Consider the following 14,867-nt stretch of genomic DNA (forward strand, 5'->3'; position numbering starts at 1 on the left):
ATTCAATATAATGAAATACATGCTATACAGCCATTTTAAAAAGAGGAAGACCTACATGTACCAATATGGAACGATCTCTAAAGGTGATAAAAAGTAGTGCATGCAGTACACTGCCACACATCCACAGGATTACTTCTTGAAAGACACCCACGAGACTGGTAACTGATTGTCTCTGGGCTTAGAATGGTACAGAGATTTTATTTTCACGATACCCTTCACTTTTTTAAACTCCATGAGCATATATTCTTGAAAGATTGTTTTTCTTAAAGAACAAATATAAACAAAGCATGGATTTCAGAACAGAATGTTAACGTTGCCAGCTTTGATAATGTAAGAGTATAGACACACTGGACAAAGATAGGAAGTTGATGAAGGAAGAAAAGGTAGAGATAATGCTAATTAGCAAATATCCTCATCCATTTTTTTAAACAGGTGACTAACCACCCTAGGCCCCATCCTCATCCAACAGCTACATCAGATAAAGGATACTCCACAAAGCAGAAACCACATGCTGTTTTCTTCATTTTATCCAGGCCCATAATGATTTTCTTTATGTCACCACTTTTGCTGAAGAGTTCATAGATTTATTCTTCGGTTATATAAAAGGAAAGATTTCCAACATATAACGTACAGCTTTTCTTCAGTAATTTTTCCTGTTCTTCATTGTCACCCTATAATTTAAAATAGAGAAAAAGTTAAGCAGCATAACATAAGAAAAGCCCTGCTTAAATAGTATTCCTAAGTATGAGGGAAATTTTTCATTAATTCTGATTTGGAAATCAGCTTCTTTCATGATCCCAATCCATGACAAATCTCTTGCCCTCCCCCTGCCCAAAGGTGTTATTCACAATCTATGAAGTACTTATGCAAGGTCCAGACTGCTTTTAGTAGAGCGCCATGGCTTGAAAGTTATGCACATAGTCCTCCTCCTGCACCATACTGCCACACAAGTACCATGCCTTTTCCCTGCATTCTCCATACCCTCAGCACTGAATCCTTCTCTAATACCCCAAGTTTAATTTCCAGACCCTGAACCAATATATTAGAAAGAGCTCTTTTATCCTTTGTAGAAAAATAAATGGATCTGCAGAGACAGGGTACCCCTTGTAATATTGTAATATTCCCAGAGAGAATGTTCAAAGTAACAACTGCTTAGTTAGTTATATGCTCATATATTTTGCTGAGTTTAGGAGAAAATGTGATCACTAAAAACAAGAGATCTCATTTTCTTGACAGGCTTCCTAATTTGGAAGATAAGATGAAGCCAGAGACAAGAATGTAACTGGGCTTCAGCCAACACATCTGACACAACCTCTGAGAACAAGATGACTCATCATGAGCCAGACATGATATTTGTAGATGTCTTCAAAGAAACAATGTGGCAACTGGACCTTCCCTTTTAGCCTCCATACTAGGGAAGACAAATGCTGATTAAATAGAAGACGTGCCAGCTGAACTGCTCTCAGGCCCTTCAGACTCATGTTAGGGCTCTAACATCAGCCACACAGTGATATTCCAGCTTGGAAAGTAGCTGAGCGGAACCATGTTCAGGCCCCTAGAGCATTTTCCCAAGAAGCCTCCCTTCTTCATTTACTACTCCATATATAATTCTGATCCAGTTTCTTCACTCTGAGAATAAGACTTTGCACTATTCATCTCTGAATGCTTTGTAGCACAGTGCTCAGAGTAATGGGTCTCATGTGTGCTCACCTTCAATGGTAGAATAGAAAAATAGAAAAACCATCTAAACTATATCAAAAGGAAAATAATGAAATAAATAATGGTACATCAATAAATATAATACTACGCGGCCCGAAGAAAAATGTACATCCACATGCAGTGATATGGAACATCCCCAAGATAGTGAGCAAAGCTCAAAAAAAAGTATAGAACAATGGGAAAGGAATGCTCCCAGTTATATTTTTTTCAAAGTATGACTATACATAGATACTATACACAAGAAAAAGGTAAGTACATCTGCCTCTATGAAGAATCAAGGACTGCCAATCAGAGACTCCACGTATAGGGTCTCACTTAATTCCCCAATCCCATACTTCCTTAAAAAGTCTACAGGACATTGTTCATTAAAAATAGGTTTTCAGAACTTTAGGATGAGACATTAGATAAAGTAGATTCACTTTATTTGTATTACTGCTTTAACATAAATTATTTTTTCTTTCTTAAAATATGGTCAGGAGGCATTTTGTTTTTTCTTTCTACTTTCTTTCTTACACATGTAAGTAATGTCCAAACAAGCAGCCTATGACTTAAGACAACTGTGGTGTAAGTCTTACTTGAGGTATGATATTAACGTGGATTCCATTCAGGAAACAGCAGAAATTCCCCACTGCAGTATCTTACTACTATCTAAGTAAAGCCACAGGCTTTAAACTGCAGAGATGAATAATAGCAAGTTGAATCTTTTCAGTTTCAGTTTTGCAGAATGCTTACAATTCAAGATGGTTATGATGTGGAACTTTATAAGTAATGAGAGCTGTAAATGATAGAAGTGAAAATCATGCCTAGCATATAGCGAGCATTTAAAAACGGCTGAGTGAATGAATTTAAGATCTTCCTTAATTTGGCCTCAAACGAAATTTCTTTTCCCTACTCTACTAATACTTTTACACATTCTCCACCCTCTTCTATAATATGTGCTCCCCTCCTTTCCCAATTACAAGGGTTCTCCTTTTTCTGAATTTTCACAGCCCTTCCTTTTCCACTCATCATCTCTGCTCTAGGTTATGATTACTTGCCTCCATTTACAATTCCTACTAGATGACTGTGAACTCAAAGTGCGGAAACTGTCTTCCGTCTCCCTCCAGGGCTTAGCAACGGCACTCAATAAAAATACTAAATAACCAGTGATTAATGAGCGCCGCGACACCCTACTCCTGCCTTTGCTGATACCGAATAGTCCACCTTGAATATCTGTAGCCTTTCCTTTCTACACAAAAACTACCATGACGTATGCCAAACTAAAATTCTCCTCGTCTGAAACCCAACCATTCTCTGATCTTGACATGCAAACTCTTAACGTCTCTAGCTTGGCTGGTCCACCTCCCTACTCCGAGGGCTCCCTAAGGATGGAAACAGGGCTCAATTCTGTATCTCTCACCCACCGCGTAGAACTTTATAGGACCGTTCTACCAGACCAAAGAAAGGACTCGAAACGCCAAAGGACTCTTTGGCTAATTGAAAATAATAAGAAGCCCCAGTATCTGAGTCAGGAAGGCACCTCCACATACCCCAAGTGTCAAAATGACACCCATTCCCTTCATCACAAAGTCATCTTTCCCGGGACACAGCCTGTGAAAACGTGAGCCACCACTACTGCCGCTCAAACCCCTCTGCATTGGCATGGGAGCGACTGCAGGGCAATAGGAAAGCAAGCCTCAAACTCCCTTTCTATGAGAGACGAGATTCAGTGATATCTAAACGCCTTTGCAGCATCCATTCCCCAGAAGGCGCCGGGCCTCACTTCGGGTTTGGGGAAACCAGAGAACGGGAGACGACACAATGAGACTAGAGCAAACCGATTCTCAGCGTTCCGGCCCAGGACCTTCCTTTCTCGCGGTCCGCCTTTCCCTCCCCGGAAGTGCTGGTCCCGGTACTGGCTCAGTTCCACGTAGGAGTCGCTGCGCAGCGCCTTCAGGAGGCCACCGGACATAGTGCAGAGAGCTGGACAAAGACGCCGCCACTCCGGGAACACCGAGCCGTCTCGGCTGTGGCGGAACCGGAAACGCGCGGGGCGACTGCAGAAAGTCGGAATGTTGCCGACCAATCCCAGAGCTGCAGTGCCGTCACCGGGCGGCGCCGGCGCAGATGTGGTCCGTTGTCGGGCGCCGCCGATCAGAATCCAAAGCTGCGCGCTCCGGGTTCCGGGTCACTCTGAGAATGGTTCTTCGGCGGCTGCTGGCGATCTTGCTGCACAGCCCGCAGCTGGTGGAGCGCCTGTCCGAGTCGCGGCCCATCCGTCGTGCAGCGCAGCTCACCGCCTTCGCACTGCTGCAGGCCCAGCTGCGCGGCCAGGACGCGGCCCGGCGCCTGCGAGGCCTCGCGGCTGGGCCCGCGGGCTCCCTGGGCCGCCGCGCTGCGCGTTTCAAAGACATCTTCACTAAGGAGCTACGCCGCGGCCTCCGGGAACGCCCAGGGCCACCACCAGGTAGCCAGAGGGGCCCAGGTGCAAACCCCTAAATCTAGGTTGGGCCTAGCCCAAATCGCCCGATTTCCCTTCTGGGCTCGACACTGTACTCGGCGCTAAGGAGTCATCCCTGGCACTGCGCGCGTCTTCAAATCCTGACTCAGATTGTCAGCCAGCAGAGGTCCCAGCCATCAGAAAGCCCAGGTCAAACCGACATTCCCGGTGTAGCCCTGAGATCGGACATGGCACAGTGTGTGAAGAAAGCCCCTGAAACCTAACAGAATCGAAGATAGGGTAGGCCTTGATACACCGCGTACAGAGAGCCATGGACCATACCACAGTCCGAACAAGGGTCTGCCTTCTGCGAATGGGACTAAAACTCGTGATATAGGTAATGTCTCTGCACTGATGTAATAGGGCACTACTTCAGAGGAGATCATGGATGGAAGGACAACCTTACAGCTGCCAAAATTCTCTGATTAAATATGTGAGCTGAGTAATGGGTATGAGTGTGGTACTTATCTGGCAAGATGGATTAGGATTCCTGGGGACTGTAAGCCCATGGTAGTACTAGTTAACACATATTGAGTACTTTCTCTCTGTGCTGGCACTTGCTAATTGCACTCTCTGTGGGTTATCTCATGCTTACAGCCATTTTCATATGAGGAAGTGTAGGCTACTTCTTATGTTGCCTTGGCCTTACAGAGCAGGATTAAATACAGGCATTTAACCCTAGGGCCTAAGTCCATAATCAGTGCATCATTTACCCATGACCTTCAATGCCTGCCTCCCCAACCCCACTACCATCAGCACTGGGTGTTAGGACTACTGCCCACCGTGGAACAAACTACCTGAATTCCTATGCCCCATTTTATAGGATCTAGGATACAAGCTAAAGACTGGTCCAGCTAATGGGTCTGTGTTTAGGAAATCTGTTGTATACAGAAATGTCCTCTCATTTGAGGCTTCTGACTGAATTTCTGAATACCTCTAATTAGGCTACTGAGGTAATCATGCAATCTAGAAAGCTTGAAGCTACAAGAAAAGCTTTTAGGCTGGCTGGTGACCAAACAATTTATACTCTCGCTTTTCTGATAGTCATAGGGAGCTGGATAAGGCTGAAAACCTTTCCTGGGTATGGAGAAGCTAAAGTAGCTTGTCCTTCACTTTCCTCATGCTCAGACTTCTGATTTGACATCCCAATGTCCAGTTTTCCTATCAGAGTTGCTGCTGTTTTATCCTCTGAGGCCAGAAATCCCATTCTCTTAATGACTAAAGTCCTGGTTTCGCATCCTGCCCTCCTCTCCTCCCATCAGAGATGAAATGCTCCCAAACTAGAAGCAACTTACTGGATTCTCCTTGGAGCCTGGCGGTGAGGAGCCTGAAGAGTTTGTCCACTCTTACTGCCTTGTCTGCCTCATTGGTCTCAGTCCCACCCATTGGTCTCTGGATATCAGAGCAGCAGAATATTAGCAGTCTCCAGCCCAACCCCTTACCCTCAGCATAAACAAGAACGCTCACTGTTTGGTCTTTTTCTAGAAGAGAAAAAGGGGAGCAGTACAGGAGGCAATGAAATTTCTAGAGAAACTGTCCATTCAGTAAGAAAAGTAGAGCGAGAGAAGGGGACCACTGCTTATTTTTTGTGGAAGGAGTGTACAGGAACTAAGTTCTCTCCGTTTCTGTAAAAGGAGTCAAAGCAGAGAGAAGACTGGGTCCTTTCTGCTCTAGCACAGGTGATTGGGATGCTCCCCACTTCACTGGAAAAGCCTCCAGTGTTTTTAAGTCAGTGGCTTGCCATCTCACCAGTTACCGTATTACTAAAGAAACATGAAATTCTTCCCACCACCCGCTGTGGCAACAGTTTCCCAGCATGCCGTTCATGCTCTTCTAAGATCTGCCAGAAAGTGAAGCAGGGAAGCAATTCACCTACTTTATCATCCTGCAGGGTAATTCTGGCTGATCTTTTGATGCCACACAGATACCAACACTTTACAGACAAATTTATTAGAGCTCAGACCACCACAATCTACAAGGACTACTACACCAATAGTTTCTCCAGGGAATTCTAGGTTGTGGACCCAACTAGGGAAGGGAAGAGGCAGAAGTCCCAAGAAGCCCCAAGGAGTTTGAGATGCTAGAGTCTTGGGTTCTCCAAGGTGGCACTTGGTTTCTAATTTGTGGGCAAAATGCCATCTTTGGCCGCAAAGTAAATAAGTGCTTAGCACCAGAGATGATGCTAAGCACTAGGGTAGGAAGGCAAATCAGAGGTCCATAGCAGAAACAGAAACCACAACAAGAACAGTGAGTTGTCACAAATGGGTCTAGAGTTTGAAGGAGGGAAATGTCTGATAGAGTACTAGAGCCAGCTTATACTGTCTCAGGAGTAGATCCTTCCTTAGCATCTCCCAACTCTGAGCTCAGTAACATCCAGTAGATTTGGAATCAGCCATGTGGGAATATCTACACCATGGAAATTAGCAAGTGCTACAAATTGGGGCTTTTTTCTTTTTCTTTTTTTTAGCCCAGAGAACGGGTTGCTAAACATTTACCAGCATTATCACTGGCTTTTCCTCGGGTCAGAGTCATGAGGAATGTGTGGCATAAGACCCTATCAGCAGTCACAGAGCAGCATGCCTGTAAAGGGCATAGCTTTTAATAGACTTTTTTTTTTAATGCCTACAGCACCTGGTCTTCCTAGGTGGTCTCCCATCCAAGTACTAACCAGGCCCGACCCTGCTTAGCTTCCGAGATCAGACATCGGGCTTGTTCAGGGTGGCATGGCCGTATACCATGGACCATGGCTCCACTGGGGAACAAACCCAAGACCTGCATTTAAAGCAGACGTGCTAACTGCTACACTATGGAACTATGTCCAAAAGGGCATAGCTTTTAGATGACCCAAGGCTTTAGTCAACAGAAGGCAGGATTAGAAAAGGACTCAGGTTTGGTCATTTGTATAGGTTTGGTCTCCTGCTCTGCGCTGTCCTCTAGCCCACTGGTCTCTGTGGCCTGGGTGCCTCTTGTTCTCATGAGATAGCAGTGGTGTGAGGAGGGAGAACGAGGAGGGAGGGTGTAGTTCCACAGTTCCTCATGTTATCAGTGGACAGGGTCAGGGTTCACCATGGTGAGAGCAGCACGTTCGGGGCTGTGATAGCTTCCACCAAAGCAGCAGGTCTGGAGTGGGATTTTCTCTCTATCCTGTGAAGAGAAGTTTCAGACAGGGGCTTTGAGCATGGAAAGGGACCAGACCACATTTAAGAAGAAAGGCCTGTGGGAGCACCAGGTCGTCCTCAAGTGCTGCCAGATACTGACCGAACATTGTATGTTCTCTACTCCCACGGGGGCAGGCTGAGAGAGAAAACATTTAGGCCCCCTAATCTGGGAGAATAAATAATCCTTAAAGAGTGAGATGCTGAAATGTCCCACCACCTCTCTCTGCGACAGGAGTAGAAGGGAACGGGGAGAAAAATGGCAGAACTACTTATTTTGGTAATAACCGAATACTAAGACAGCAGGCACCAAAGTGCAGTTAAATACACGACCACACCCACTTCTGTGTTTAAAGAGATTTGAGAGAGACATGCCTGTCTAGCCAGGGGACACATGCTGCAGACTGTGCTGACACTGTGCAGGAATGACAGTTTTAGCTGGCAGACGCCTCAGAGATCCTCTGATCCATCGTACAGATTGGGAAACCGGCTGGGGGAGGAAAAGGGCTTTCCTAAGATCACACAGCCAGTGAGAGGCAGACCGGGGACTAGAACTCAGGTACCCTGAAACTACCTCATGTCTCTGCATCACCGCACTGCCTCCTTCTAGGTATCTACGAAGCCGGAGGGTTGTCCTGACAACAAGAGGTAAGGCATCTGGAAGATATGTAGGAGGTCATTCAGGAATGTCATCAGTAAATAGTTGTCTCTTTTCACAAGCAGGTGCTATCCTACATTTAAAACATCACAGTGGCTGGAAGGTATAGCGCAGAACAGACATTAGGTGCCATTTGTTACACCAGGTTCTTTGGGGACCTTGGAATCAGGTCCGTGATTGGTCAGATCTTTGGTCTTTGAGGGGAAAAGGGAACAGACATTAGGTGCCATTTGTTACACCAGGCCAGGTTCTTTGGGGACCTTGGAATCAGGTCCATGATTGGTCAGATCTTTGGTCTTTGAGGGGAAAAGGGTGCCAGATTATCCAGAAGGTAGAGCAAGGCTGTGCACAGGAGAAGCAGTGATGGGAATTCTGGAAGGGAAATGAAGAGAATCAGGGCTCTGTCCCAGTCTAGCTACCCACATATAATGTAGAGTGGCTTCACCTATGGCAGTGGCTTTTCTGTCATATTGTCAGGCTTCTCTCCCAGCTCCAGGATGTGAAGGCTGAGATGGTCCCTCCAGGCTTCACTCAACAGGGAGGACAGGGCTGGTGGGTCCTCCAGAGTCAAGTGAGGAAACACGAGTTTCTCAGTCTTGAGGGGGAAGCTGCACTTCTCCATGGCAGGCCTGGTGGTGCCAGGAGTCACCACAAAAAGGCGGCAGAGCCATGACCCACCAGCCACCTGGCAAGCTGGTTGTCTGGTGAAGTTGTTCAGGGCTTGGCACAGGACCTGGTCCTCAGTCCCACCCATGTCCACCACCTCCACGGGTGACCCCAGGCCTGAGAGGTGTAGGAGGTGCCGAGGGGGCATGTAGGTGTGGGTGAAGAGGAGTGTGTAGTGGGTAGGTACGTTTGGGAGCACAGGTGCATGAACCACACGTTCCAGGTGCTCTAGGCCAGGCACTAGGCCCCCCTGGTGCAGACAGCCGAAGAAGAGGGCACCCAAGGCATTGAAGAGGACCACGGTGCTCTTGCAGGGTATAGGTTGGGTCTGTGGACTACAAAGCAGGACCAGGGGGACCAGAAGGGGGATCAGGAACCGAGCCTCCTGGTGGCTAAAGGCAGACAGTAGGGCCAGGGGCGTGAAGTAGAGGAGCAAGAGGTGCGGCCTGGGGCTGGACAGCAGGCTCCAGGCATCAAGTACCCTTCGGAAGCCCATTCGTGCAAAGGCCTGGAGGCAGGCTTGCAACTGTTGCCACGCAGCTTGCAGGGCCTGGGCGTGCAGCGTCCCGAAGAGCAGGAAGCCATTCACTGCCAGGTGAGTGAGCCGCAAATGTGTGCCGTGACTCGCCAGGTTTTGAGGATCCAGGTTGTAGTACAAGAAGTTGGCAGGTGTAAGGACAAGAATAGTGGATCTAGATGGACTGGAGAAATACCAGCTGTCCACAGCTACAAACACTGCTGCTGTTAGAGTCGCTCCTGGAAGCAGCCCCAGGGCGTCTTTGGTCAGTGACTTGAAGCCAGGGTTTGTGGCTCCACAAATGCTCCAGAGGAAGACGGGGACCAGAGCAAAGGCCAAAAAGGTGGGCCGGTTGAAGAAGCCAGCAGCCACTATGCCCCCGAGAAGCGAGCCGTGCCACCATGGGCCCGGAGCAGGCTTCTTGGCTGTAGGGCTCCAAGCCACATGGGGGGATACCAGTGCCAGCAGCCACGCAAAGAGCAATCCCTCGATGGCATTGGAGAATGTCCTTGTGTAGAAGACCAGGGTGACATAGGAACCAGACAGCAGGACCAGGGCGTTCCAGCGCTCTGCCCTCCACAGAGGGGCCAGGTAGTATACAGCCGCATCCAGGCCAAAGGAAAGGGCAGTGAGGAGGAGCCGAGGCCCCACCAGCAGCACATAGCCACTCACTGGGCCAGGCTGTGGTCCCCACTCTTCCCAGAGCCTGAGCAACCAGAAGGCAGCGCCGGAAGTCAGCAGTGGGAAAACCACTGTGCGGCAGGAGCTGCTGGGGTGGAACTCCCAGGGCCGTGCGGCCGCTATGCCCAGGATGTCCTCTGTGGAGAGAGAAGCAGAGATGAACCAGTTCCAAGCTAAGAGAATATGGCCGACAAAATTCTAGGATGGCCCCCAGGTTTTCCAGCCCGCTAATGTACATGCCCCATATAATCCCTGGGACTGTGATGATGGATTTTAGGTTATATCTCAGGGGATTGCTGACTGTAAGATAGGGAGATAACCAGAGTAGGCCTGACATAATCACATGAGCCCATTAAAAACAGAGTTTTCTCTAGCTGGTAGCAGAAGAGAACATCAGAGATTCAAGCCATGAGAAGGATTTGATACAGCACTTCTGGCTTAAAGATAGAGGGGACCATTGGCAAGACATGTGGCTGGTCTCTAGGAGCTGAGAGCATCCTCTGGCTGACAGCCAGCTAGGAAACAAAACTTTAGTTCCATAGTGGCAATAAAACAAGTTCATCCAACAAGAAGAATGAAGTTGGAAACAGATTTTCCCCCAGAGCTCCCAGACAAGAACTCAGCCCAGCCCATACCTTGCTTTCAACCTTGTGCCCTGAGCAGAGAGCCCATGCTGGACTTCTGATTTACAGAACTGTGAACTAACAGTTTTAAAAGCTAGGTTTGTGATGGTTTGTTATGCAGCAATGGAAACTAATATAGAGGAGTCCAGCTCTTCTGAGGCCTCACCTATGAAGGGGGCAGGAGGAACCATGCCTGGGACGTGAGGTGACATTGGGCCCTGGACAGGGCATAAGGGGAGGAGCAGGGGGAGGCTCCATTTCTCTCCTTGGAATTTAAAGTCTCCAAAGTCAGTCAAAAATCCATCTCTGAAATTACGATTGTTATCCAGAATAGGCAGTGTGAGAAGGGGGAAGGGAATAAACAATTGTGACTATGGTCAAAAGTGACTTTAGTTTTGCCTATGATGCTTAATTTTTTTTATAAGAAGAATATATTCAAGCAGTACTTATGTAATTAAAAAGTACTTGTTGCCTGGGGCTGGTCTGTGACCCTGTGCTCCAGTGTCCCAGAGCTCTGAGGGGCCGGGGAGAGGGAAACAAAATCAATTTCTACATCTCAGCTCCGAGCCTACATCTCATGCTTGATAACATTGCTGGTTGTTTAGGGCTCTTTGCTTCTCCTACTTATTCCTCCAGCCTTTTGGCCATTTTCTCTCTATGTCAGAAGGTGAAAGGGAAACAAAATCTAGAATCAGACTGATCTGGTTGCTTTTTGCTGGCTCAGGTTAAAAAAATGTGTGGAAAATAAGACTGGACCTTTCAACTTAAAAAACAGATAGCACCTGTAGAGCCCTGTGCCAGAAATAGCTGGATGTCTCCCTAGTAACCATTTCTTCTTTCTTCCCTACTCTCTTTAGCTGAGCATTTGGTCAGGTATAAAAATGATATTTTTCAGTTTCCTTCCTTTGGTCATGTGATACATTCTGACCAAAGGGATGGAAATGGGCAAAAGGCATGACTTTCAGGATATGCTCTTGAAGAGAACAGCATGCTCATTTCTTCTTTGGTGGCTGGTTTTAGACTTGGTGGCTGGTGCTCAAGCAGCCATGTTGAACCATGAGGAAGAGGCCATGTGCCCACAGCATCTGAAAAGTCTCAACATCCCTGGCAACCATCTTCATAATATGTCCTACACCACCTAGCCAATAAATTCTAACAAGACAACTTCTAATAAATTCTGGGTCTGGATTCCCTCAGCCCTCATATGAATCTACAGAAGAAAAGTTTCATTATCTCAGATCACAACCCTTTGTAAGTTTTCCCAGCTACTGGTGAAGCCCAACTCTAAAATCCTCCCACTGAGAAGTAAAAAACAGCTTTTGTTCTGAATAACCTGTACTGTTTGTCCAAGCAGGAAAACATCAAAGAGGCTGGCATTTCATTATTATCATCCAGAAGGTCAATGTCACCACTGAGGGAGGAGATGTGAAGTCCCCACACCCAAGTTCTTATTCCAGAGAGGCTCATGGATTTATTATTGTTCATCTGCACACACATGTTTCTCCCTCCTCAGTAAATATCCAATCAGATCCAATCCAGACTTTGCTGAAACTTGTCTTTAGCCACACATGGGGCACTTTACCTGCCATGACCTCTGGTGACTGAAAGAACTCATCTGGGTGCACATAGCCGGTCTGTGGAAGGAGACACCACACCAGGCGGAGCAGGCTGAGGCTGCCCCACAGCACCCTGGACGTCATCTTCAGATCAAATTGCTGCCAAGACACAGGGCCAAGAGCCTAGAATGACTTCTCAGCTGCTACAGTTGCTATTCTGGATCCACAGATCTGCATCTGCTGAGGATAACATTTGTTAATTATTAGAATGTAAATTATAATATGTTCAATCATCTAAACAAACTCAAAATGGGTCTATGTACAATTTAAATGATAACAATAACATGCTATTTACTAAGTGCCTGCTAAAGTGTCAGGAAGTTTACATGCAAATCTCATTTAATCCTTTCTACAGTCTAGGACAATGGGTCTCATTATCTCCATTTTACAGATGGGGAAGCTGAGGCCTCTGTTGAGGAACATGGTTACTTGCTAATCACATTTGCTAAGTGTCTAAATATAACATTTGCTAAATATGATATTTTCTAGCATGACATTTTGCTAAATGCATAAATATGACATTTGCAAGTGGTATTAGATCTAAATCTGGGTCTCACAGTGCCTATCCTGTTCACAGCTCCTATCCATAGGCAAGCATGGCAGCCTGATCTTGGACTTCTGAAAACTTGGGAACCTTAATGGATTCCTTCCATTTCCCTGCAAAAATGAACTACATTCGACCCCTTTGTCTCCAGTCACTCCCTCCAACTTTCACATACCCTGGGACCTACCTTTTGGAAGCTGATGGGGACTTACTGCTAGGGTCTGAATGTTTGTGTCTCCCCCTACACATTCATAAGTTGAAATCCTAATGCCTGATGTGATCGTAACAGGTTGGGGGGGCCTTTTGGGAGGTGCTTAGATCATGAGGGTGGAGCCCTCATGAATAGAATAGTGTTTTTATAAAAGAGGCTCCAGAGTGCTCCTTCACCTCTTCCACCACGTGAATACACAGCGAGAAGGCACTGGCTATGAACCAGGAAGAGAGCCCTCACCATGCTGGCACCTTGATCTTGGACTTCCCAGCCTCCAGAACGGTGAGAAATAAATTTCTGTTCTTTATAAGCCACCCAGCCCAAACAGACTAAGACACTTACACAACTCCTCTTGATAGGGATTCGCTCTTCCTCCAAAGATCAGGGGGAACCTGGGCCCATTGCATAATGGACCTATATATCAGCACCTATATATCATTTTCTGCTGAACAGAAAAACAAGTTTGACAATGAGTTTGTCATTCTTCCAAAAATACATATGGTGACTGTTTCCAGACTTCTTTTTAAAAAATTATTATTAGTTATTTATCTCAAACCATTTATTGAATCATCATTTTCTATGTTTTCTGACTTCTTGACTTTGATATTTTAAAGCCTGACCTTAAACAACAGGTGTGCTATCATGTCGTAACAAAGGAGAGAAGGCAGAAGCAACAGAACAGGAATCTGGCAGATGTTGATAAGGAGCCTCTTAATAGTGTAGACAAAAAAAGGGGGGTATGTGCTGTAATAAATCATAAATTCCTAACTGGGTAGGTCATGGTGGGTATCCAGGCCTATAACTTCTTTAGTGAAAGGTTTTTAAGCAAGCCCTGTTCATTGTTCTTATGCATCTAGGTTAACACACCTTTGAAATGACAGAATACCCATTCAAGGTGTAACCACCCTGCCTTGCTTTTTCCCACCTTCATGTACTCTTCTTCAAATTCCCTCCTTAACTCCAAATGCATAAAAGAAACTGCTGTCATTTCTCTGGAGCATTTTAGGTCTTGCTTTCTGGCAATTACCGTTAGTTTGGCTCAAATAAAATCTTACAAAAATTCTTTACAGATCTGGACATTTTTTACATTGATAATACTCACTAAAACCTCATAGAACTTGAAAGGTAAGTTTTGCAGCTTTTGCTCGAGCTTTCCAACTGAATTGTACAGACTATTTTTCCAGAGTCAATGAATATCCTGACTTTTAGAGTAGAGTTTTCAGATAGAAGATGAGGCCAAACTTACATGTGGGATGCAAAGATTGATTTGTAATACTTTTCCTCATAGGCAGCCAGTATGATACTGCAGGACGTGGCAGGAGGGATGGGTGGGGATAGGGAAAAGGGGAAAGCATAGTATCCATCTTGAGACACAAACTTTGGGGTTCTGCAGGCCTGGTTCAAATACCAACTCTGCCATTATTAGCTATGTTACTTTGAGTCAGCTGCTTATATCCCTAAACCTCGGATCCCTCATCAGGAAAGTCAGATGACAATATCAACCTCAAGGGGTTGAGGAATTGTTAAAGAGCTGGTGCTTGAAGGGCACTTAGTACACAAAGCTTGCATATAAGTGATCAATGTGAGGTTGCTGTGGGTCCCAGGCCTGGCAGGTCCCAGGTCTGGCTCTGATCCAGGCTTGTGGCTTGGAATAGGACCCTGGATTTAGAATGTTACATTAGTGTAGTAGGGCGCCTGTGCCTAACATATGTGAACATAATTCAGCTTATTGTATCATGCATGTGTGGAAGAATGCCACTATTGTACTCTGATATACGTGGAGCTCATGTGATCCCCTAGGGGGGCTGGAACAGAAGCGTGTTCTCCGCAATAGAAGTGCGCTCCTTGCAACAGAAGCATGCTCCCCACAATAAAGTTGGTGCTTGCCGTATCGTTCTCATGTCGGCCCCTCATGCATTCTTCCACCTGGGCATCTCACCACCAAAGCCTTCCCTTCTTGATCAGCTCGGTGCTGACAGTTGCTATTACTACTTTTAG

At 46.3% G+C, this 14,867-nt stretch overlaps 3 protein-coding genes and 1 pseudogene across 3 annotated transcripts in view; 1 reads left to right on the top strand and 3 right to left on the bottom strand.

Annotated features, from left to right (window-relative positions):
- Positions 1-3,769, bottom strand: part of NCBP2 (nuclear cap binding protein subunit 2) — a 7,936-nt gene extending 4,167 nt beyond the window's left edge. The window contains 2 exon segments of the mRNA XM_015600446.2: positions 490-671; positions 3,593-3,769. Coding sequence (XP_015455932.1) covers positions 490-671; positions 3,593-3,670 — 260 coding nt within the window. The 5' untranslated portion in view covers positions 3,671-3,769.
- Positions 3,770-3,789: 20 nt separating this feature from the next.
- On the top strand, positions 3,790-4,644 carry NCBP2-AS2 (NCBP2 antisense RNA 2 (head to head)). Its single transcript, XM_025041896.1, has one exon. The coding sequence runs from the start codon at positions 3,826-3,828 to the stop codon at positions 4,195-4,197; it is 372 nt and encodes a 123-aa protein (XP_024897664.1). The 5' UTR covers positions 3,790-3,825; the 3' UTR covers positions 4,198-4,644.
- A 2,173-nt stretch (positions 4,645-6,817) lies between these two features.
- Positions 6,818-6,933, bottom strand: LOC112473885 (annotated as a pseudogene).
- A 1,294-nt stretch (positions 6,934-8,227) lies between these two features.
- On the bottom strand, positions 8,228-13,916 carry PIGZ (phosphatidylinositol glycan anchor biosynthesis class Z). Its single transcript, XM_006906191.3, is given in 2 exon segments — positions 8,228-10,012; positions 12,081-13,916. Coding segments are annotated over 2 exon segments (1,824 nt in total). The 5' UTR covers positions 12,349-13,916; the 3' UTR covers positions 8,228-8,456.
- Positions 13,917-14,867: the final 951 nt, after the last annotated feature.

Source organism: Pteropus alecto, unplaced genomic scaffold, assembly GCF_000325575.1.
Source record: "Pteropus alecto unplaced genomic scaffold, ASM32557v1 scaffold311, whole genome shotgun sequence".
Lineage (NCBI taxonomy): Eukaryota > Metazoa > Chordata > Mammalia > Chiroptera > Pteropodidae > Pteropus > Pteropus alecto.

Coding starts and splice junctions, on each gene's coding strand:
- NCBP2-AS2 (XM_025041896.1), top strand. CDS start 3,826: ATGTGGTCCGTTGTCGGGCGCCGCCGATCAGAATCCAAAGCTGCGCGC.